Source organism: Arachis stenosperma, chromosome 6, assembly GCF_014773155.1.
Source record: "Arachis stenosperma cultivar V10309 chromosome 6, arast.V10309.gnm1.PFL2, whole genome shotgun sequence".
In the NCBI taxonomy this organism is placed as follows: domain Eukaryota; kingdom Viridiplantae; phylum Streptophyta; class Magnoliopsida; order Fabales; family Fabaceae; genus Arachis; species Arachis stenosperma.
In genome coordinates, this window is record NC_080382.1 from 5,232,106 (window position 1) to 5,256,838 (window position 24,733).

At 34.5% G+C, this 24,733-nt stretch overlaps 3 protein-coding genes across 3 annotated transcripts; all 3 read left to right on the top strand.

Moving 5' to 3' along the window:
- The first annotated feature begins 15,335 nt into the window (after positions 1-15,335).
- Positions 15,336-19,005, top strand: LOC130935192 (protein FAR1-RELATED SEQUENCE 5-like). The gene is made up of 3 exons (XM_057864797.1): positions 15,336-15,637; positions 16,111-16,231; positions 17,738-19,005. The coding sequence occupies exon 3, from the start codon at positions 17,766-17,768 to the stop codon at positions 18,927-18,929; it is 1,164 nt and encodes a 387-aa protein (XP_057720780.1). The 5' UTR covers positions 15,336-15,637; positions 16,111-16,231; positions 17,738-17,765; the 3' UTR covers positions 18,930-19,005.
- On the top strand, positions 19,005-22,516 carry LOC130935193 (protein FAR1-RELATED SEQUENCE 9-like). The gene is made up of 6 exons (XM_057864798.1): positions 19,005-19,988; positions 20,103-20,162; positions 20,277-20,438; positions 20,571-21,539; positions 21,627-21,720; positions 21,990-22,516. Exons 1-4 carry the CDS (start codon positions 19,290-19,292, stop codon positions 20,613-20,615), a joined length of 966 nt encoding a protein of 321 aa, XP_057720781.1. The 5' UTR covers positions 19,005-19,289; the 3' UTR covers positions 20,616-21,539; positions 21,627-21,720; positions 21,990-22,516.
- An 826-nt stretch (positions 22,517-23,342) lies between these two features.
- Positions 23,343-24,590, top strand: LOC130936360 (auxin-induced protein PCNT115-like). Its single transcript, XM_057866423.1, has 2 exons — positions 23,343-23,704; positions 24,008-24,590. The coding sequence occupies exons 1-2, from the start codon at positions 23,492-23,494 to the stop codon at positions 24,203-24,205; spliced, it is 411 nt and encodes a 136-aa protein (XP_057722406.1). The 5' UTR covers positions 23,343-23,491; the 3' UTR covers positions 24,206-24,590.
- The last annotated feature ends 143 nt before the right edge of the window (positions 24,591-24,733 follow it).

Genomic DNA, 24,733 nt, shown 5'->3' on the forward strand with positions numbered 1-24,733 from the left:
AGAGGTGTTGGTACACGCATGGAGAAGCAGATGCAGCCCTTACTTTGATATATAGCTCTTACTTTGATGTTTTGAATTTTGATCTTTGAATTTGAAGGATCTTTTATGTCTTAAGATTGGTTACTTATTCTGTTTATTAATGTTGACCTAGGGAGTTTATATGTTATTTTATCTTTTTCTTTTCTCCATCATGAAATGACATTCATGTTAGTAAGAATCTGATTTCTTTGATAAAGCTGGTATAATATAACTTGATTCACTTTACTCTTGTCCTGTTATTATATGGAAGCTTTGTAAACTCAGGTTAGAATCCTTGGGTTCTATTTTTTGATAATTTTTTTCTTTTCCATAATCTGTTTTTTGTTTTGTTTTGTTAAATGTAAAGGTTTTATACTTTAAATTCTATTGACTTTGTAGGATATGGATGCATCAAAGAAGAACTATAAAAAGTCAAATATTGAAGAAAATAATTTGAAAAATAATTTAGAGTCAAATAAAAAGGGGAAACATAAGAAGAGAAAGAGAAGGCATGAAATTGATGGAGAGGCTACAAGGAATTGGGAAGAAGAGGGCTTCACCAGTAGAAAAAAGAAGAGAAAGAGATTGAAAGTAATGAATGCTTCAATGGCAAGCAAAAGACACAAACTTATTGAGGATAATGATCTTGAGAGTGCTGTCTCAAGTACAGATTTAAGAGTGCCTAAAAAGAATCGTGTGAGATTTGTTGAAGAGAAAAATTATGCTGATGAAGTACTGCCTTTTATGGAGCAACTATTGAATGATGAGGATTTGTCTCAAACTCCTACTATTTCTAATAGTATAAATTCTGAGTAAGATGAAGAATTAAGTGATATTATTATTGCTTTAAATATGATATTATTATATTTTCATATTTCTTTTCCCTAAATAATTGCATTTTTTTGTTAGGTCATCCAAAGACAAAGAGGGTTAGCGGACCTACATTGTTGAAAATGGAACATGCCTCATGGAAAGACAATTGATGTGCAATTTAATAACTGCAACCAAGCTATAAGAAAAGAAGGCAGAAAACTTGCTAGTTTTCTTGGTATTCTAGCTAGAACTCCTTCAATAATGCCTTTAAACATAGATGACTGGAGATGTTATGATAAAGAGGAGAAATATAAGTTGCTAAAAATTGTGAGGGTAAAAATTTATTATTCTTAATGGATTCTAATTTAATTTTATTTGATTCATTAAGAAATTACTTGAATGTTTTGTAGAAGAAGTTTTCTATCCCAATACGTGGTGAGGAATTTGTAAAAGATCAATTAGAAAGAAATGGAAAGATTATAAATGTGACTTAAAGCGTATGTATTTGGGACAATACAAAACCAAAGATGTTTTATTGAAGAATAGACCAGAACGAATCCCAAGAGATCAATGGATTGGTCTTGTCTCATATTGGTTTTTTGATAAAGCAAAGGTACTTTGAAAGCCTTAACTAACATGTAAATATAAGATAAATATTATTACTGAATCTGATAAGGGTTGTCTTTATTCGTTTTATTAGCATTTTCTTATTTTTTTTTAGTTCTAATTCTGTCATAACTGCAACAAATTACTTAGGCCAAAGTAGATTTTATTGAAACTGTATAGAACTTACTATTTTATTGAAACTGTATAGATATAGAAAATAAGAAAATAAAGAAATAATGGCATGCGTGTGTAGTAGTGTATTTTACTAATCCATAATGTGTTATGATAGAAACGTATCCAAGCAAATAGGATTAATAGGGCAAAGCAAAAAATGCCTCACACGGGAGGATCCAAAAGTATTGCAACATTGATGGATGAACAGGTACTTATGTATAATTTTTATTTCAGATATTTTATAAAATCATGCACTGTTTTTTTTTTCTGGAACCATTAGCGATGCAGCACAGTATTTGCTATACCCTACTAGAAACAATGCACAGTGTTTTCTGCAACATTGATGGATTGAACATTTGCACATTTGCACTTTTCTTTTGACTTTGTCATTTTGTTAGGCGAAGGATGGAATCGAACCTTCACAAGCAGAGATTTTTCTCAAAATTCATAAAAGGTGTAAGGATGGTAGACCATTGGATGAGGAATCTGCAAAAGCGGTGGTAAAATTTATGAATTTGTATCTTCTTGTTGTGATTGAAACGTATAAAGGAACTAAATCATGCATTTAGTTCTAAAATAGGAACATACATGTATCCTCCTTTTTAGCTTCACTCAATTGTGACATTTAGTTCTTTCTATATAGGAACTAAATGAAGAGAAGTTGAACAATGGCGAGCTATCTAATGAAGAATCTAATAATGGTGTTGCTTGGGAAGGAGATGTTTATTCTCAAGTATTGGAAAGTGATAGAAGTGGTTACGTACGAGGTTTAGGACTTGGTCCAACACCTTCTTTATTGTGGGGTAATAAATTATCTTATGGTAAATTTGCTTAAGATGATTTTGCTAATGAGGTTGCTCAAAAATTACAACAAGAAATAAAGGTGCTAAAGGAGAAACATGAAGAAGAAATGAAGTTGATGAAAGAAAATTAAAATAAAATATTGGCTGAATTATCTTTTATGAGACAAGTTTTGTGTAAGTTTGTTTCAACAGGTTCATCTATGACTCAAGATTTCAATGAAAATTCTTTTATGCAGGTAATTTTTGAAATTTTTTTTCTTGTGAGCTATTTTTTTTTATTTGACATTACTGCATTGATTAGGTTTTTGATGTTAACAGTGGTCATGAGTTAGCACCATCCAGCACTTGAAATCAGGTTTGATGCTAATAGTTATTTTTTTGAAAGACTATATCTTCTATTATTGTTTGAATCCAGCACTAATTAACTAATACCATACATAATATTATACCAACTGCTTGATGAGATATTTTGGTGGAAAAATGAATTTCTACCAAAACACACAGATCTAACCGGCAAGTGCACCGGGTCGCATCAAGTAATAAAAACTCACGGGAGTGAGGTCGATCCCACAGGGATTGATGGATCAAGCAACTTTAGTGGGTGATTAGTTTAGTCAAGCTAACATTTATGTGAATTGTGTGAAATTGTAACCAACAGAAAGTAAAGGACAATGAATTTAAAGTTGCAGAATGTAAATTGGCAAGTAACTTAAAGAGCAGGAAATATAAATTGCAAGAATCTTAAATTGCAAGCATTATAAATTGCATGAAATTGTAAAGGGAATTGGGAATTGGATTTGCAGAATTTAAACAAGGAAAAGTAAATTGCAACAATTAGAAGATTGGAATATGACTTGATTGAATCGGATAAAAAAAACAGAAACGTAAATAAACATGAAAAGCATTAAACAGAGAATGAAAAATTGGAATTCAGATCTCAGGACCCAAGAGACTAGATAACCAAGTCTAGATCTCAATGCCTTCCTAGATCCAACAAGAGCAATTGCAAAGAAATTAGAGAAATGTAAAGTGCAGAAGGAGTAGATGAAGAAGCAATTAACCAAAACTGAAATTCAAGTGTGCAGTAAATAAAGCAGAGAGATCTTAGGATGAGATTGAAACAGAATTCCTTCAATTCTCCAACCCAAGACTCAAAAACAAATTAAAGAGAGAGCTCTCTACTGCTACTCCTAGTGCTCCCTAGTGGAGCCAGCCTCCTCACCAATATGAAAATGATGCCTTATATAGGCTTTACAAAATGGAAATGAAAATGAAATTGAAATTAAAACAAATTACAATTAAATGAAATTCCTATTTTATCTATCTCTTGTGCCTTTGAGTGATGATAATGGGCCCTTGCTCTTGATGGAATTGGGTTGATAAAGGCCTTGGTTGATTGCTCTTGGAGTTTGGAGAGGAACCGAAGTGAACCGGGGTTGAAATCATGAAAGCTTGAGTAAAAGTTTGAGCAAAAGTTAGGGGTCTAACTTTTGCTCCAACTTTTCATATCAGCTACCATAATCTGCTGATACCAACGTTGGTGCCAAAGTTAGGGGTCTAACTTTTGCTCCAACGTTGGCCTCCCTTTGTACATTTATGGTGCCAACTTTGTCCTCTTGTCATGTTGCCAATTTTATGCCCAATATAGACTATCATATATGGTTGGAAAGCTCTGAATGTCTACTTTCCATTGCCATTGGAAGCGCATCAATTGGAGCTCTACAGCTTGAGTTATACTCCGTTGAAGTTGCAGAGGTCAGTTGGCCTCACTGCAGGTTACCACCATGTTCGTTTATACACATTGCGGGGCAGTTTTCTCCCTTAATTTTAGTGTCCACCATGCAGTGCCGTATATGCTTGGAAAGCTCTTGATTTCTACTTTCCAATGCTTCTTGAATCACCTCATTTGGAGCTCTGTAGCTCAAGTTATTCTTGTTGGAAGTATACCCCTTCAAGCTGTTGTGGTGTGTGGCGCCAACGTTAGCCCAAAAGTTAGGGGTCTAACGTTGGCGCAAACTTTTGCTCCCCCTTTGTATTTCTCATGTGCCAACGTTAGCCCAAAAGTTAGGGGTCTAACGTTGGCGCAAACTTTTGGTGGTCAGGGGTATTTTCATGTGCCAACGTTAGCCCAAAAGTTAGGGGTCTAACGTTGGCGCAAACTTTTCACCCAAAACTTTTTGTCCTCTCTTCCTCCTTGTTTTGAGCCACGCTTTTCTTCCTTTGGGCCACGCTTTTCTTCCTTGATTTGGTCATGGGTCACGCTTTTAGAAGCGTGGCCTAAGCCTCCAAAGTGTGCTCCAACTTCAAAGTGTGCCCAAAATTCCTCTTTTCTTTTTTTTTAGCTTATTTTGTGCTCTTTTTGCTTCTTTTTCTTCTTATTTCCTACAAAGTTTATCAAATCAAAAGATCAAAGAAATGTACCATTTAAGCACCAAAGAATGCAATATTTAAGCACTAATCATAAATTTCTTGTATGAAAAAGCATAGAAAAACATGACATGGTGACATGTCACTACAACACCAAACTTAAATCTTGCTTGTCCCCAAGCAAGAAAAGAATCATGCAATAAAGATTGACAATCCAAGGCAAGAAGAATAGCAACTCAATGTTCATGGTAAGCTAGTTTCTTACGCATGCTACAATCACAAAAGAAATGTAAATGATTGATGCTTCCATCTAGCTCAATTTATGAAATCTTTCTTTTATATTTCTTCCTTGAAGCAGCTTTTGATTTTCTTATTAGCTTCTCCTTTTGGGTGCTTTGCCCCATGAGTTGATAACAAAGCTACGACTTCTAAATGCTTTGTTTTCAAGTATTACCACTTGATACATAAGCACCACAAGCATTTGATTAGAGGACTTCATTAAGCTCATTTTTCTTTTCTTTTCTTGACTCTCTAATTATTGATGCTCAGAGCCTTGAGCTTTGAGGGAGTGCTTTTGCACTTTGAGCCTAGCCTTGACTTCTAAGTGTTTTGTTTTCAAGCATTTGGCTTGATACATAAACACCACAAGTATTTAACAAATAAATTGCCATTGGTACTCAGAGCCTTCAGCTTTCTCATTCTTTCCCTTTTTCTTTTCTTACTTCAATTGTATTTGCCTCTTCAAGGTTTTCATGATTTTCAAAAGATTTCACAAGATGTCCTAGATGAAAACTTCAATTAAATAAAATCCAATGCAATTAAGCAACAATCAAACATACTAGCTTTCCAATACTTTTATGCACATGCTAAAATCTTCTTTAATGCCTTGTTTGTTTATGATCATGATACTTTGTTGCTTTTGAATTCACAAAACTCAAGTTGGTAATCATAACGACATAGCACCATGTTGCAATTTAGAAATCAAACTATGCCTTTTCATACACACATGCATACAGAGAAGGTAAAGACAATCATGCAGTTTATAGTGCTTGAAACAAATGAGAGGAAGAGGAACTTTACAACCTTGTAGTTCATCTTCTCTATTGTTATCGTTTTCCTCCCATTCTTCCTCTTTCCCTTGCCAACTCAAAATGCTTGCTCATCCTCAAGCAACAATTAGAACAATGGCTATGGGGCTAAGATGGATCATGAATGTCTTACACAATGAAAAGTTAGTAGTACATGTGTTCTAAGCAAGCAAAATTAAAGATAATAATCAAGGCACAAGAGACAGAGACATTTTGATTGCATAGATAAGAAGGTGTGCACAATACATTGCATAAAAGATAAGTGGCACACCAAACTTAGTGTGACACTTTCACTTGGAATTAATGCAAGTATCTTGTAAGAATTGGAACCAAATTTTGTTGCATAGCAACACCAAACTTAGAATGCAACCATATGTCACTTTATTTGAATTAAAACTAAGCATGTGAAACTGTTATTTGTTATCTACAATCACCAAGTGAAAAATCTGTCATGAATGGGGATTTCTTGGTAGTGTACTAACAAAGACAGTTAATAAGCAAACTAGAGGAAAGCATTAAAAAAAATAGAAAAATAACTAAGTAGAATGAAAAGGTGTTAAAAAGAGAAAAATAAAACTGCAGAGGCATTGTGATTATGCAAACAAGTGGTGCTGCTGGATGACTTGCATAGAAAATTAAGTGGCACACCAAACTTAGAATCTTAGTGTGACACTTCCATGCAAAATTGATGTAATCATCCATGAAGATGGAAAACGGGTTGTTGCAGCGCAACACCAAACTTAGAATGTGATCATATGCCAATTTATTGAAATTTTAAACAAAGCAAGGAGAAGAAATGTACCTACTGTCTACCTGTTCTTTACTTTCTTCCTCTTCTTCCAATTTGTTAAGAGAAATGACTTCAAAGGAGGAGAAGTTTCAGCTACTGTCCCTTGTCTTGGCTTTTCCTCAGCAAGCTTCCTTTTGCAAATGGCTCGATTGATCTTGCTTACTGGATTAGGGACAGGATCGGTGCTTTTGTTAGTTGCCTTCACTTCTTTGAATCCAAGTCTTGGTTGCTGTGTGATTATTGGAGTTTTGTATTCATCCAGAGCCTTTTGAATCGGTGGTTCCATGAACTCTTCCTCACTTGAGTGTGAATTCTCTGGAATGACTTCCTCACTTTCATGCTCCTCCACTCCTTTCTTTGCACCCAACATTTGTTTTAATAGCTCTATCATGGGGAAGGTTTGTCGATTTTCCCAACATTTCTTCATCTCCTCTTCATACCTTTCAATCATGGAGTCAAGTGTTGAGGCGTTTTGGTCCAGGGGAGTTTGTGAGAGCTGTGAGTCTTCATGTTCTCTTGTCATCTCAAGTGCAGTTTCAGGTTCAACCACCTCATTCTTCATTGAAAGTTCACTTGATGCAGTGGCCTCCTTATCTTGCTCTTCCACTTTATCCTTCACATCCGTCAATTGGTCTTTATTTTCCTTGCTTAGTAGTTCTAAGCGTTTATCTGTGTCCTCCAATTGCTTATCTGTCTCCTGAGAAAGGATTTCTAGTTCCCTCCAAGATTGTTGACCTTCCTCCACCATCCTGTTAAACATGGACTCAAGTTTTGAGAGTCTTTGGCTCGTGGAGGTTTGTGTTGAGGCATATTTAGGTGATGAAGAATTGTCAATTGAGAAACTGGGACGTGAGGGTGAATGCTCTTTCATTCCTTAGTGATACTCCCAGCCACCATCAGAATAATGACTTGAATCATTTTGTGGTGGTGGTTGGTATCCCATATGATTTTCTTGCTCATCTTGTGTTTCTGAAGCATAGCTCCATGAATTGGAGTGCCCAGAATTTGAAGTTTCTTGGTGATATTCCCAACCACCATTAGAGATTGGTGATGGTGGGTAATATCCCATAAAATTTGTTTGATCATAAGATGAGTTGAACTCCATTTGAATTTTGTAAAACACAACACCAAGGAAAATTGAAATTCATATCTCAGAGATGAATTTCTTAGTGAGGCAATAACTCAAACACCTTGGTTTCAACTTAAAACAGAGAACAAAAATAAAGAAAATGCTTGATCTAGACTTCTCACCCACTTAATCATTGTTGATCTAATCAATCCCCGGCAACAGCGCCAAAAACTTGATGAGATATTTTGGTGGAAAAATGAATTTCTACCAAAACACACAGATCTAACCGGCAAGTGCACTGGGTCGCATCAAGTAATAAAAACTCACGGGAGTGAGGTCGATCCCACAGGGATTGATGGATCAAGCAACATTAGTGGGTGATTAGTTTAGTCAAGCTAACATTTATGTGAATTGTGTGAAATTGTAACCAACAGAAAGTAAAGGACAATGAATTTAAAGTTGCAGAATGTAAATTGGCAAGTAACTTAAAGAGCAGGAAATATAAATTGCAAGAATCTTAAATTGCAAGCATTATAAATTGCATGAAATTGTAAAGGGAATTGGGAATTGGATTTGCAGAATTTAAACAAGGAAAAGTAAATTGCAACAATTAGAAGATTGGAATGACTTGATTGAATCGGATAAAAAAAACAGAAACGTAAATAAACATGAAAAGCATTAAACAGAGAATGAAAAATTGGAATTCAGATCTCAGGACCCAAGAGACTAGATAACCAAGTCTAGATCTCAATGCCTTCCTAGATCCAACAAGAGCAATTGCAAAGAAATTAGAGAAATGTAAAGTGCAGAAGGAGTAGATGAAGAAGCAATTAACCGAAACTGAAATTCAAGTGTGCAGTAAATAAAGCAGAGAGATCTTAGGATGAGATTGAAACAGAATTTCTTCAATTCTCCAACCCAAGGCTCAAAAACAAATTAAAGAGAGAGCTCTCTACTGCTACTCCTAGTGCTCCCTAGTGGAGCCAGCCTCCTCACCAATATGAAAATGATGCCTTATATAGGCTTTACAAAATGGAAATGAAAATGAAATTGAAATTAAAACAAATTACAATTAAATGAAATTCCTATTTTATCTATCTCTTGTGCCTTTGAGTGATGATAATGGGCCCTTGCTCTTGATGGAATTGGGTTGATAAAGGCCTTGGTTGATTGCTCTTGGAGTTTGGAGAGGAACCGAAGTGAACCGGGGTTGAAATCATGAAAGCTTGAGTAAAAGTTTGAGCAAAAGTTAGGGGTCTAATTTTTGCTCCAACTTTTCATATCAGCTACCATAATCTGCTGATACCAACGTTGGTGCCAAAGTTAGGGGTCTAACTTTTGCTCCAACGTTGGCCTCCCTTTGTACATTTATGGTGCCAACTTTGTCCTCTTGTCATGTTGCCAATTTTATGCCCAATATAGACTATCATATATGGTTGGAAAGCTCTGAATGTCTACTTTCCATTGCCATTGGAAGCGCATCAATTGGAGCTCTACAGCTTGAGTTATACTCCGTTGAAGTTGCAGAGGTCAGTTGGCCTCACTGCAGGTTACCACCATGTTCGTTTATACACATTTCGGGGCAGTTTTCTCCCTTAATTTTAGTGTCCACCATGCAGTGCCGTATATGCTTGGAAAGCTCTTGATTTCTACTTTCCAATGCTTCTTGAATCACCTCATTTAGAGCTCTGTAGCTCAAGTTATTCTTGTTGGAAGTATACCCCTTCAAGCTGTTGTGGTGTGTGGCGCCAACGTTAGCCCAAAAGTTAGGGGTCTAACGTTGGCGCAAACTTTTGCTCCCCCTTTGTATTTCTCATGTGCCAACGTTAGCCCAAAAGTTAGGGGTCTAACGTTGGCGCAAACTTTTGGTGGTCAGGGGTATTTTCATGTGCCAACGTTAGCCCAAAAGTTAGGGGTCTAACGTTGGCGCAAACTTTTCACCCAAAACTTTTTGTCCTCTCTTCCTCCTTGTTTTGAGCCACGCTTTTCTTCCTTTGGGCCACGCTTTTCTTCCTTGATTTGGTCATGGGTCACGCTTTTAGAAGCGTGGCCTAAGCCTCCAAAGTGTGCTCCAACTTCAAAGTGTGCCCAAAATTCCTCTTTTCTTTTTTTTAGCTTATTTTGTGCTCTTTTTGCTTCTTTTTCTTCTTATTTCCTACAAAGTTTATCAAATCAAAAGATCAAAGAAATGTACCATTTAAGCACCAAAGAATGCAATATTTAAGCACTAATCATAAATTTCTTGTATGAAAAAGCATAGAAAAACATGACATGGTGACATGTCATCACTGCTCATTAAAATTATCAGAAATAGTATTTATTTGAATCCAGCACGCTTTAGTTAGTGCCTTGTGCATATAGACAAAGAAGTCCAAAATTATCAAAAATTTTGCCTGGCTCTTGTTAAAGAAACTTTCTATTTTATTTTTGTGATAATCTTTCAACACGTGGTTTGCAGACATGCCTTGTTTCCTAGGTTGTCGCTTTCTGTTCTCCCATTCAGATGAGGTACCTGAACTTATACACTTGTAATAAATAGATATAATGGAATCTGTTCTCACATAATGCACCTGTTTCTTATTCAAACTTTTCTCACCATGCATTAGAACATTAACTTTAACTTAAATTTCAATTTGTTATGCAGATGGTGTTACACTGTTGTGGGACTCATAGTTGGTGGCTTTCTCTAGCATTGGTCTAGAAGAATTGAGTATATTTTGGCTTCTTTTTTTTATTTTCTGCAAAATGTATTCAAAGTCAATGAAATGACAAACAAACCTCTATTATGTATTGACAAATATCACTTTTAACATTTTAGTTTGTCAAAAAGAGCATTTTAATAGAAAGTTTATTTCAAATTTTTCTGATCAAAATTCAAATGCAAATTATCATTATTATTATTATTATTATTATTATTATTATTATTATTATTATTATTATTATTATAGAAAAGATATAGGTTGTTAGTTCTAATTAATAAAGTGAGTATAATTATAAAAAAATTTTAAAATTTTAGCGGTAATAGTAATGGCAGCTAAAAGTGAATAATATTATAATTTTAGAATTTTTTTAGTGGCCATATAAATTGTCAATAAAAAGGATTTTAGCAGCAATAGTAATGGCAACTAAAAGTGAACAATATTTCCATCTTAGAACTACTTTTAGTGGCCATATAAATTGCCAAGAAAATTGCCCCTAAAAGTTATATACTTTTTGCGGCCATTAAAATGGTCTTTACCGGCAAATGTTATAATGACCACTAAAACCTTTTAGCGGCGAAGCATAAGACGGCTAATATCTAATTGTCGGTAAATGTATTAGCGGCTATTTTTATTGCCGCTAAAAGTAAAATAAATGGCCGCTAAAAATGATTATTTTTGTAGTGATATTTCAAACAAAAATATAAAAAAATAAATATTTGTTGTGTATGCACTAGTTATCATTTAATACAAAATTGAATTTTCTTTATCTCAACAAATATTTAATTTTATAATGAGTAATTATTCAAATCAGTCCCTAAAAATTTTAAAAATATACGTTTTAGTTTTTAAGAAAAATTAATACACCGATTAATCTTTAAGATTTTACTCTAACAGACAAATGAGTCTCTAGTTCACTTTCCGGCAAAGTAATTATACAAATCAGTCCACAGAGATTTTAAAAACAGACATTTTACTCTTTAAAAAAAGTAATACACAGATCAATCTCCAAGATTTTACTTCAGCAGACAAATCAGTCATCCGTCCAAAATAATAATAATAATAATAATAATAATAATAATAATAATAATAATAATAATAATAATAATAATAATAATAATAATAATAATAATAATAATTAATTGTACAATAATATTGTACCATAATATTTTAATTTAGATTTCAAAATATCAATATTTACCTTATTTGTTTCTAATGAAAATAGTATATGTATTAATATGTTAGTATAATCATCCACAGGTTTTTTTCCGTTATAAATTATTAAAAATATTTATTTTCCAGAAACCCAATTTTGATCTTTATTTGCAAGAATGAACGTTTTTTTTGGTAATTATAGCAAGTTTGCCGTACCCCGTGCGAACTCTATGCAAAGTTCGGCGTATTATAAATTGGAAGTGGGACCATTGTCCCTTGTCCTTTTCTTTTCACACCTTCTCCCAATTTTTATTCTGTTAGAACTTTCTGTATTCCGGCATTCAAGAGATTCGGTATTTACAGCATCAGCAGTTTGAAGTTAGTAATTAATATGTTAGTTTGAGTAATTTTTCTCAGATTAGTTAGAGTTAACTATTATTTCTTATTTAGTGGTTGCATGTTAATTATAGTTAGAGTTATTGTTTACTCCTTATTTTATGTTATTCGGTGGTTGTTGAATGTTTTTAACATGTGAATTAGTATGCTATTAGTCTATTTTTTGTTAGTTTAGTCAAAAAAATGGGTTGAAGTTGTTAGTCAAATCTTAATAAAATTAAGTTAGAATGTAGGGTTAAGTGAGTAATAGGTTAAGGTTGCCTAGGGTTTTAGTGAAAGTGAGGTAGTTTAGGGTTTATCAAATACGTTTGTTTACAAATTCCGTTAATGTGAAATAAATGCTAATAAATGCATGTTATGTTATTTAAATTGGTTGTGATTAGATGGAGCAGTAGTTATTGGGATATGAGGGGACCCTCTACAGATTAGAACAGGTCGAGGACATTGCTAGCAAACAAACTTGATTGAGTGGTATGATTCAATATCATTGTCATTTATCTCTCTTTAATTATGAAACAGTGAACTTGTGCTGTTTAGAGTTGGCGTTTTTTTTTTGTTTTATTTTTAATTTTATCTTTCCATTTGGTAGGCATCTCGGATCTTGCGCACCAGGCAGAATTTGATGACGAGGCCACTGGAGGCGATTAGGCCATATCTCAGACGAGCCGGGTTTGAGTATGTGGCCTACATGGTTGAGTTCGAGCATGAATGGCCACTTGTACTCCACAGCCCTCCTGATGTTGTACGTCTTAACAGCCTAAATGACTTCTTCCTTGTTCTGAAAATGTTCTCCAACCTCGAACTCATTCCTTGGATCATCTTCAGGGCCTCCTTGGGTAAATGACTAATCGGACGTCATTGCCTCGAGATTCAACCTAGAGAAGTGGTCTGGGCGATCATACGGTTGCAAAATAGCGGGTTGTGTCAGGGCAATTTGTGTGTCACCGTAAAAGTTCATCTCTTATTCATCGTCACCATCATCAGGAATTTCGGCTGGTTCTTCTTCGGCATCGTCTCCATCATCGGGGTTAGCTTCATACTGATCCATCATCGGATCCCTCACAGCGGAACCATCGTGACTTTCAATGCCGTCATCCAACTCAGTATTGTCCACTTCAACATTAGACCCTTCTTGACTACCTTCAGGAGCCATATTCAGATCCACCATTGTCCGCCTGATATTTCGTCTTACAGCCCCACTCAACGGACTTTCGTCGACAGTATCCGCAGACGATCCTCGGCCACCCAAATCGACGAGGAACACAGCTAACTCCAACAGATGAACATTTGCCCAGTGATTGTGCTAAGACCATATAAGACGTACGTCTTCGTCATCGCGCAAACGATACCTGATTCAAAATAACATAACGTTTTTATCACAAGCGTTTTCACACAAATATACCAATAGCATAAACAACACAGCTGTGACATACCTTTTATAAATTAAGGTACCATCTATTTCGGTTGGATATCTGTAGTAGATTTTCTTCACCTTCTTTGTCTCTTGCATCCCAACGAAAAGTAATACCAGATTCTTTAACAGTTTTAAACAATTGATTTCTGCTGTCAAATGGGTAAATATTGGTTGGTTCGATCTAAAAACGATAGAACCTTCTTTATCATACACTATTTCTGCATCGTAATGAATGGATAATAGTAAATTTCTTGTCATTGTAAAAAAATTGAGATATTCAACAACCTAAATGATTGTCGAGAACAAATTTTGATACTCAACTTCGTTGTGTTATGGTCATTTTATGGGGAAACTTCGCATAGAGTTCACCGGGAGGGACTATATAATATATATTGAGTTCGCCGGGGGTTAAGGCGAACTCCAAGAAAATCATAGAGTTTGCCGTAAATTACTAAAAAAAACGTGCATTCCTGTAAATAAAGATCAAAACTGGGTTTCCAGAAAATAATTATTTTTAATAATTTATAACGGAAAAAAATTCTCATCCACATGCACAAAGCTAAGTTAATAATAATAATAAAGGTTGAGATATAGTAAAAATAAAATGGACGGGAGACTGTTATGTCTGACAGAAAAAAATGTTAGAGATTGATCTGTGTATTAATTTTTTTTGGGACTAAAATGTCAATTTTTAAAATTCTTGGGGACTAATTTGGATAATTATTCTGCCGAAAAATAAATTGTAAACTGATTTGTCTGCTGGAATAAAATTTTAGAAATTAATCTGTGTATTAATTTTTTTTAGAACTAAAATATCTATTTTTAAAATCTTTAGAAATTAATTTGAGTAATTATTCTTTTATAATCTATTTTATCCGTATTAATTACAAATTTGACTTTTCTCCCAATTAATGTTTAATTTTATAATTTTAACGTATACGTATTAATTACAAATTTGACTAGCATAGTTTTTAGTATTTACTCTTTTGACTTTTTTTTCCCGGTTATATGCACGTCCTCGTGGTCTTTCTCCTCTTCTATATAAACTATCCTCCCCTTGATCATTTTCACATATTTCTTCATCTAATGTTAGTTCATCTACTAAAAATGACTTCAAAATATTCAATAGTCATTTTAGGATTTTTAACTTTGGTTGTTATTGTTCCTTCAAAAATAGTTGTCAGTGATTTTTCTGATATTTTCTCTGGCTATAAAGTAAATGATCAATTTGCGCATTGCTGTATGTGATTTTTTATTAATAATTTATTAACAATATATAGATACAGATTAATTATTAATAAATAGTCACATACAGCAATGCGCAAATTGATCACCTGCTTTATAACCAGAGAAAGTATCAGAAAAATCACTGACAACTATTTTTGGCAACTATCTTTAAAGGAATAATAACAACTAAAGTTAAGAATCCTAATAGATATGTTTAAAATGAAAAAAATAATTATGTGCTTATTAAATGTGTTACGTTTATATAGATCATTAAACAAAACTAAAATTTAATTCAAACATTAAGAACTAATATAATTCTTTATTCCAAATAAAAATTATTAAAATAAATTTAATGTATCAGTATTCCAAAACATACCTTAATCAGTATTCCAAAACACACCTTATACATAAAGTAGTTAGTAAATAACCAATAGATATGCGATGACGCGTGTCCTTTTTTTTTGGGGGAAACTCACATAAAGATGGCCGAAATAACTTTTTTTAAAGTTGCTGACGTGTCATTCTATGATTGGTGTTTTATAAAACCGGTTAATAAAATTTATTTTTAAACCAGATGCTTAAAATCCGGTTCGACCCAGCTGGTTTGAATAAACCGATCCGAGTCTTTTCCTTTTTTGCCCTTTTCTTCAATCTCCCAAAGGATGCCGTTTCATAATCCCTTCTCCTCCCTTAACCTCACTTTCATAGAAGTTCCCTCATCTCTCATATCTCATCGACCCAAGTTTTCTCCTTCTATCAGCATCATCCGACAAGCTCGTCGTCGGTCTCCTCCAGTTTCCGATCTCGCGTGCCTTCCTCGCCCTCGTTGTCACTGGCGGCAGTAGCAGCAGCTCCCCGACCTGGACGTCATCGCTGCTCCGTCTCTTGTCGCTGCCTCGCAATCAGTTTCGTGCCGTCATTGCGCCTGTCGACGTCGAGACAGAAGCAGCAGGTCCCCGACTTCCTCCTCGCCTTCAGCAACTCCTCGGCCTCCTTCGCACAACCTGGTCCCAATCTGGTGAGTTTTCAACAAATTTTCCTCTTCGTCTGTTTTGTGTTTGGTTGTTGTGTTTGATTTTTTTTGTCAAAAATAATCACATTGAGTGAAGATACCAATATCGGCACATGGGTATTCATAAAAAGATGAACTGTATGAATGATTGAAGCCAAAATTGGGATTTTTACTATTTTATTAATAATTGTATAATTGGGATCAAACAAAATTAAATGGGTTATGCAAAAAACTGGTAACTAAAATTAAAATGGATTTTGAAATAAGAAGTAGCGAATTTAAAGTGTTAGAAAGATGCCAATCATACACAGAACTCACAGAAGAAGAAGAACAAGAAGAACTTGGAGGTGTAGTAGCACTAGTAGTGTTCCAATCACTATCACTCTTGTCATGATCAGCATTATTCTTTTGAATGCTTGGTTGTTGAAGCATTATCACCTCTTTTGTGTCCCTTAATTCTAAGTTCTTATTAGGTGCAGTAGATCGAGTAGGTGCTCTTCTCTTGGAAGCTTTTAATGCAGCAATTGTCAATGGTGGGAGGGAAGGAGGAATAATCATTCAAAGATTTCATGAAGCAATAAATTTTACTCCTGATCCAATGTGAGTTCTAATAGTTCTTTATCTCATTGTATGTTCTTCCTGGTAAATGCCCTGCTATTACTGACCACCTACATTTATTACATACCAAACAAAACATCATCAAAATAGAATTAACTATTTCCCACTCAGATACAAGAAACTACTTTGGTAAATTATGATTTATTCATTTCTTTAAAACTGTAAACACATGCTAATTTGCATATCCTCTTGCATTAACATTAGCTTATGCTGGTTGGTTATTATTAAGTTATTAACTTACAACTGAGAAAAATTTAACTTTGGAAAAATTATCATTTTATTTTCAGTTTTGATTAATTTAATGTTTCATATTAGTCTTATCTAGGAATATAATTGATGTTTCTTTTCCACTATATCAGATTCCTTCTATATGTGTAGTGCTAGCTTCTATGGATTCACTCAAAGCTAGCTAATTAAGCATATCACTATTATATTCGTGTATCATCAGACTAAACTGTTACAATAAACTGTTATGATAGTAATTTTTCATGCATGTTTTGAACAGCAATGATAATATAAAATAATTAAGGAAAGGGAATAGAAAACTAGTAGAAGTAGTATTGTAATTAAAGGGCGAAAATTCAGGAAAAGTTATCTTTACGTATTAAATAACAATTTAATTAAACATATCAACTTGTGATTAGAGAGAGGCAACATATATATATATATATATATATATATATTACCAAGAACAGCATGCAACTTGACAATGATCTCTTCCTCTTGGGGAGTGATGTTGCCTCTCTTGACATCTGATCTGAGGTAGTTTATCCATCTGAGTCTGCAACTCTTAGCACACCTTAAGAGTCCAGCATTCTTGGGCAACGACCTCCATGAACCCTCCCCATGTTCTTCTATGTATTGAGTCAATATCCTATCTTCTTCAGTTGTCCATCTTCCTCTCTTCAACCCCACTTTCTCACAGCATGGAGCTCTTCCCATCGTTGATGATGATATGCTAACAACACCTACCAATAGAATGATGATAGTAGTTGCTTCATGCAAATGCAATGAAACTATATATATATAGGTAGATACCAAATTATTTTGAACATAAGAAGAAAATATTTGGTTTTTGGTTATCTTTCTTTTAAGAGCATAATATATACCATGGAACTTCAGCTTGGACCTTTGGGTTACTGAAAATTTCGACAGCTTTATGTCTCTTGTTTGTAGGGAAAGGCTCACCCTGTGGTGTGTAGGAATCGCAAATTACCTATGCAAGAAAAAGATTATATTGAATCACACTAACTTCATAATATTTGTGGTGTAACAGTTAACAATTCCTCTTTGTATGTTGTGTTTTCTCTCATTAACTTGGTTTTAATTTATCAATTTTTGATTTAAAGTTTGAGTTGCATACAAAGCTCTTGTTAACTTCCATTTTAGTCTATTTTTTTAGTTTAGGTTAAGATGTCTTATGAAGCTATCTCCTACTTCTACCTATTTTTGTTTATGCAAAAAATTTTCAATTTTTTACATATATAGAATTAGAAAGAAAACGAGTTTGGGTGCAATGGATGTTGATTCGGAGCCACTCAATTCACAAGAGAACGTTGAAGATTGCTTGATGACCGGTGTGGAAGAGAATGTAAATTGCACTTGTGATTGCGGTGGCAGCAGTAGCAAGTGTGTTGTTGTGACGGCCGATGATATTATAAACCAGACATTTGAAACATCAGATGCAGCTTATAACTTGTATGTGCGTTATGCAAGGTGTGTCGGGTTCGGAGTTTGCAAGGGTGATATAGCACGTGGAAAAGATGGAACACAACGCAGAAGGCGATTTTTTTGCAACAAGGAAGGAAAGAGAGCCGATAAATACATCTCTAATTTGAACAGGAAAAGGGAGCATAAAGCGCTAACTCGTACGGGTTGTGAAGCCATGCTTGCGGTGTACTTTGACGCCAAAACTTCAGCTTGGAGAGTTAAAAAATTAGTTGAGAAGCACAACCACGATCTTGTCCCCCAATGCTTGGTACACTTAATTCCAAACCACCGTGGGATGAATGAGGCTCAAAAAGCTCAGGCAAACACCATGCACGATAATGGTCTTCCAAGCTCTAAGATAATGGGACTAATGGTAGGCCAAGCTGGGGGTTATGCTAATGTCGGGTTCACAAAGAAGGATCTGAATAACCACATTGAAAGAACTCGTCGTGCAAAGCTCATTGGTGGGGATTCTAATGCAACAATTAGCTATCTACTTGGAAAAGCCGATGTTGACCCCATGGCCATTGCAAGGTACAGTGCTACTGATGAAAGTCGGCTGGCGAATCTATTTTGGGCAGATGGCATTTGTAGGGCGGATTATCAGTGCTTTGGAGATGTGCTTGCATTTGATACAACCTATCGGAAAAATAAGTACAGAAGACCGTTGGTTATCTTCTCGGGTTGTAACCATCACCGTCAAACATGCATATTTGGCTTTGCCTTGATAGAGAACGAACAAACAGCAACATATACGTGGTTGTTGCAAAACTTCTTAGATGTCATGCTGAACAAGTCTCCTAGTGTTGTGGTCACAGATGGTGATGAGGCAATGAAGGCAGCAATTCAAGAAATCTTTCCAAATGCAACTCACCGATTATGTGGTTGGCACATTCAGAGAAATGTAACAGCAAACATAAAAAGCAAAGGTTTTTCTGATGACTTCAGAAGATGTTTGTATGCTCCATGACATCCGAATGAATTTGAAGGATATTGGGAGAATATGATAAAAAAATATGGGTTGGAGGAAAATGAATGAGTACTAGATGAGTATCAAAAGAGGAAAAGCTGGGCAAGCGCCTACTTGCGAGATAAATTCTGTGCTGGATTTAGAACAACATCAAGGTGTGAAGGGATAAACAACTTCATCAAGAGGTTTATTGGCATTCGTCAAAGTCTTTTAGAGCTAGTCCAGAATCTTGAACATGCTCTCAGGGATTATAGACATAACGAATTAGTTTCTCAATTTAAGACGGTCTACGGAGAGCCTGTGTTAACAACTCGCTTAGCTGCATTGGAGCTTTGTGCTGCAAATTTTTACACACGGGAGATGTTTGGCAAAGTAAAAACAGAAATTGAAGGAGTGGCTGCATTAGATGTTATAAATGAGGAAAATATATCAACTACTGTTGTTTTAAAAGTTAAGGAGTATGACAGAGGGCAACATATATACACCGTACTTTATGAGCGCAACACCGAGAATATGGAGTGTGAATGTAGTAGGTGGAGTAGTGAAGGCATTCCCTGTAGCCACATGTTTTGTGCCATGAAAAGGCTAGGTTTACAGAAGTTGCCAGAAAGTCTTCTTTTGAGAAGATGGTCCAAGAATGCCAAAAAGTATCCGGATGAAAGTTCAGCTGGAAGCACTGTGCAAGATGGAGAAAGAGATTTTTTAATGCGCTATGGCGCATTGTCAGTGGCAGCTACGTGGATGGTATTCTTAGGAGCTCAAGATGGTCCTTCTTTCCATGACACTATGAATGAAGTCTCTCGTTTGACCAAAACACTAGAGCAAAAGTCGTGTTTGAAAAGAGGAACAAGAGATTCTCCCATGCCGAACTTTGTTGGTGACCCTTCAGTTGTCAAGACAAAAGGTGCACCAAAGGGAAAAAAAGAGAGTAGAAAACGGAGGTGCACTAAATGCAACAATGCTGGTCATGTAAAGAAGAATTGTCCTGTGAAGAATGAGGGTGACAATTTGGGTGATAAGATTAGTGGTGGCACACAGGCTAGCTTTGGTGCAGAAGAGGTCAGTCAAATTCAAAATGGCATTATGCTTTACTTGAATTAAAATAACCTGTTAAATTTTATGTCGTAGTTATACTTGATAGCAAGTTTGAGTTTATGCCTTCTTTTGTCACAGGAGCTTCCCAAAGACCCTATGGCTTCTCAAGGGATGCAAGCTAGCTTCGGTATAAAAGAGGTTAGTAAGATAATATATTACATTAGTGGTTACACGAATTAAAATAAACTGGTAAATTTTATGCTGTAGTTATACTTGATAGAAATTTTGACTGCATGTATCATTTTTTCTTAGGAGCTTTTCAAGGACCCTATGACTTCTCAAGATACAGCAGCAGTGCCAAATATAGAAGTAAATGCATCTGTGCAGTTTGGGTTTGGGCTAGGTGACTCAGAATTGATTAATAGCCATGGGGCTCCCATCCCACCATATGGAAGTAATCAGTGGCTATTACAGGTATCAATAATAAGAGAAGAATTATTGCATTGTTATAACTTAGATTAGTAAATTTTTTTCTATTTGATATCCATTATGATTCGCTGAATTCCTTTCTTTTTCTCTCAAATTTGTTTGTGCTGTGGCGAACAGGTTGTACAACAAGGACAATATCCGAAGTTCAATGGGATCCAGTAGTGCATTGAGGTTGATATATGATGGGGACTGCTAGACTGTGTATCAAAGAAAAACCAGTAGCAATTTAATGTTTGGTTGTACTCCATGAAAATTTTTTATTTCTTGAATCATTGTCTGAGCATTTTAGGCAATTTAATACCTTCTGAAATAGGTGCAGTAACAGATTGTTAAACTGATTTATTTTCTTTTTTACTTTCCAATTGTCATGACAGGTGTATTGTCTTAGTTGGCTATGAATATTTCAATAACAGATTAAATATGTGGTTTATTTACTGGATGAAATAGCATTATGTGGTTTATTTATATAGGTGGTGTGACTCTATCAATGCTTATGCTAATTTATTTAAGGCTATTTCATCTTGTATTTTGTTTCTCATTTCTACATTTTATAAATTGGTGTTTTTTCTTGTCTGTATATTCTAGGCCAAAATTGTTTGCTTTTTGTCTAAAAAAGATTGGTTTTTATTCCTTATATTCTTCCTCCTTGCTATGGAATGAGAAAACTTGGACACTATCACAAGTGTGTTGCCTTGCTCTTTATTTTGATATTCTATTCTATGAAGATTTATGTTCTGTTCTGTGAAAGAAAATGCATAGAAATTTAGTTGTTAACCCTTTTGAAAATTGAAGCCTCTTGTGTTCTTTGCTTTTTCTACTTAAGTTTAGTTTTCCAATGCATAGTTTATGGATTAAATTAATGTCAGGAGCCTCAGAGTTTGATTATGTCAATGTGATTCTTGAGGAGGGACCAGTCATCCTACATATTTTTTAGTATATTCTATCACTTGGTTTCACATGTTAGTAAATTCCATGTGGAGAGAAGCTTTCATGAAGGCATATAAGGCCATGGACAAAGAGTTGAGGTCTCATCCGAATCTGGATTGTTTCTGTAGTGGGAGCACAGCTGTAACCATAGTAAAGCAGGTAGCAGCTCAATGAGTAGTGCATTCAATTGCTGCATATACTTCATTGCTTCTTTTCACTGACATTTCTATGTTGTTCACTTTTCAGGGATCAATTCTGTTCATGAGCAACATAGGGGAGAGGATTCCTTTCATCAGGAACAAAGTTACTTGAGAATTTATCTGAGGGTGACTTCAGACAGGTTTGTGTTAACACAAGTTAGTGCTAATTACTTGAGCATTTTCATAATTAAGTGTACCTTGGCATTTTTTACAATTTTTCATTAGTTCAAACTTTAATCATGAACTCACTATTATTTTCTGTATTGATTTTCCTTTAGTTATATACTTGGCATTATTTCATATAATAATGATGATTGCTAACTGAACACATTAAACAGAATACAGTTTTCTTGATCAACAAAGTTAAACTAGTAAAGTAGCTTGGTTAATCTTATGTGTTCTGTTACAGAATCTGCCTAGATTCCAACCTGAGAATCTGGAGAAGAACAAGACTATATTCGAGAGGGTTAATGAAATGGCCACGAAGAAGGGATGCACTCCATCTCAGCTTGCATTGGCATGGGTTCACCACCAAGGAAATGATGTCTGCCCCATTCCTGGAACCACCAAAGTTGACAATTTTAACCAACACATTGCTGCTTTATCTGTGAAACTTGAACCACAAGAAATGGCAGAACTCGAGTCCTTTGCTGCCATGGACACTGTCAAGGGTGATAGATACGCCGGCGATCTAAGTACCTGGAAGAACTCTGATACTCCACCACTCTCTTCTTGGAAAGATGTTTAATTTTCTTGCTGTTGATTTGTTCTTTTAATTAATTAAGTGGTTTGAAGTTTGAATTCTGTTGCAGATAACTTGATGTGTGTGTTTCTATGTCTAAATAAACATAAGGCTTATACTATTAATCTTTGACTAAGGTGGAAGCAAAGTTTCATATCTGAATGATTCAGTGAACTTTTTTTTTTGGAAAATAAAAAATGAGAAAATTTAGGTGACTAACAATTTTTTTTAGTCAATAATATTATTTTTACGGGTAAATTACTATTTTATTATCAAAAGATTCAAAAAAAATTTTATAGAATAACCGTTGAAAGAAAAATAAAATAATATTTTGACCTTCTAAAAATGATTAAAATTTGACAAAATATACCAAAAATGATAATTTACTCTATTTTCATTCTTCCTCCTTGTATTTACCAAAACTAATGTAACTCACTTTTTCTTTCAAAAGTTTTAAAGATCAAATTAATTCAACAATACAATTTTAAGAACAAAATTAAATATTTACTTTAAAACAACAAAAAACAAAATACACTATCATCATATGCAGAACCTTTGACCAGTAAAATATTAGAAAGGTGTGTGATAATGACTGATACCATGTCCATATGCCAAGTCTTTGGTCTAAGAAAAACATTTGCACACTCTTTATAGCAGTATATAATTTTTCCTTTAAAAAAAAAAAAAACAGCATCTTTAAATTGATTCCTTTCGAAGTGAATGCTATCAATAGGACAGAAAGATGTGTTTTATATGATCAAGAATATAAAAAAAAATTGTCATGTGTGCATTAGAATAAAAAAATAAAAAAAATTTATAATAAAAGAAAAGAAATGAATAAGAAATATTATGTGAACCAATAAAAGTGAATGAAGTCCTTTTTTCTTTTTGAAAAAGAAAATTACACACTTTCTTCTTTTTACAAAATACTATTCCTGTAAATGGTTTTGATAAGCTTTATGCTTTGTGGAGAAATATTTGACAAAAATATATATTTTCTTTAAAATTCATCACCTTTGTTATTATAGATGTATAATATACGAATTATGAAGTGTGAGCTGCTTTTTAGTTGAGAAGTGAGAGACATTCACAAAGCTTCTTCATTCAGCTTCTTCTATATATTCTGATCACTGATATCATAGTGTTACTACCATCTTCACATCACAAAAATGGCTAAAGTTGGAAGAATGAAGCTGGGATCACAGGGCTTGGAGGTGTCTCAGCAAGGACTTGGTTGCATGGGAATGTCTGCTGTCTATGGACCTCCAAAACCAGAGCCTGACATGGTTGCTCTCATTCACCATGCTGTTCAAAGTGGGGTCACATTCCTTGACACTGCTGATGTTTATGGCCCTCACACCAATGAAATTCTAATTGGAAAGGTTCCTTCTTGAACTTTGATTCAGATACCCTTTTGGATTTTCTTTTGATTCCTTACGTTCTTCTGAGAAGTTCCTTAGTTTTAATTAGACTAATGTTATTTGCATATAGTATTTAGTTGCTATCTCCTGAGATAAAATAAGACAGAAAATTTTGTATCATGTCTTTTGAGGATTAGTCATTGTGTTTGATGGTGGATATGCTGAGTGACCAAAACAAAAATAAAAAATGTTCTTGGGATGTCTACTTTTTCTATGTGAAGATATCATGTGCTTTTGTTGTAGTTAATTTCAATTTTGGGGCAGGCTTTGAAGGGAGGGCTGAGAGAGAAGGTTGAATTGGCAACCAAGTTTTCAATCAATTTTATTGAGGATGGGAAGTTTGAGATCCATGGAGATCCAAAATATGTGAGAGCTTCCTGTGAAAGAAGCTTGAAGACACTTGACATTAATTGCATTGATCTCTATTTCCAGCACAGAGTTGATACTGCAAGAAATAAATAAATAAATTTCAAAAGAGGAACTGCAAGAAAAATGGTGCAGTCCATCCATAACTACCACAGATGGGGCCCTTTCTAAAAGTGCAGCACTGCTAGCAGCAGCTGCGGAAATTTTTTCTTATTGTAGGCTGCCACAACCACAAAGTTCTGTTTCAGTTTGCACTCAAAAGATTTCTCACAAACACAAAGGATAAGTATATAGTACTATGTTGTAACACAGAAAATTGAATAGAAACACTATAATGCAAAAAATCTATAATGGCCATAACATAATTACCTAACTCACCCTAACCATTCCTTATTACTAAAATGCAAAAGTACCTGCCTCCACAATATTTGCCATATGCACTTCAGATTTTTAGCATAGTAATTGTTGTTACCATAACCACTGCGACTGAACTTAAAATATAGGTTAGGTTCAATAATAATGAAACAAATGCTACGAAGATCATGTATAAATTATTATAAATAAAAAAGAACAATATATATCTAAATAGTCCAAAAACAGTAATATATAAATTATTATAGACTT

Excerpts from the sequence above, each read along its gene's own strand:
- LOC130935192 (XM_057864797.1), top strand. The coding sequence starts at position 17,766 with ATGGATGTTGATTCGGAGCCACTCAATTCACAAGAGAACGTTGAAGAT.
- LOC130935193 (XM_057864798.1), top strand. The coding sequence starts at position 19,290 with ATGTTTGGCAAAGTAAAAACAGAAATTGAAGGAGTGGCTGCATTAGAT. Across the intron at positions 20,163-20,276 it reads CTAGCTTCGGTATAAAAGAG|GAGCTTTTCAAGGACCCTAT; the intron begins GTTAGTAAGATA and ends ATTTTTTCTTAG. Across the intron at positions 20,439-20,570 it reads GTAATCAGTGGCTATTACAG|GTTGTACAACAAGGACAATA; the intron begins GTATCAATAATA and ends TGTGGCGAACAG.
- LOC130936360 (XM_057866423.1), top strand. The coding sequence starts at position 23,492 with ATGGCTAAAGTTGGAAGAATGAAGCTGGGATCACAGGGCTTGGAGGTG. Across the intron at positions 23,705-24,007 it reads ATGAAATTCTAATTGGAAAG|GCTTTGAAGGGAGGGCTGAG; the intron begins GTTCCTTCTTGA and ends ATTTTGGGGCAG.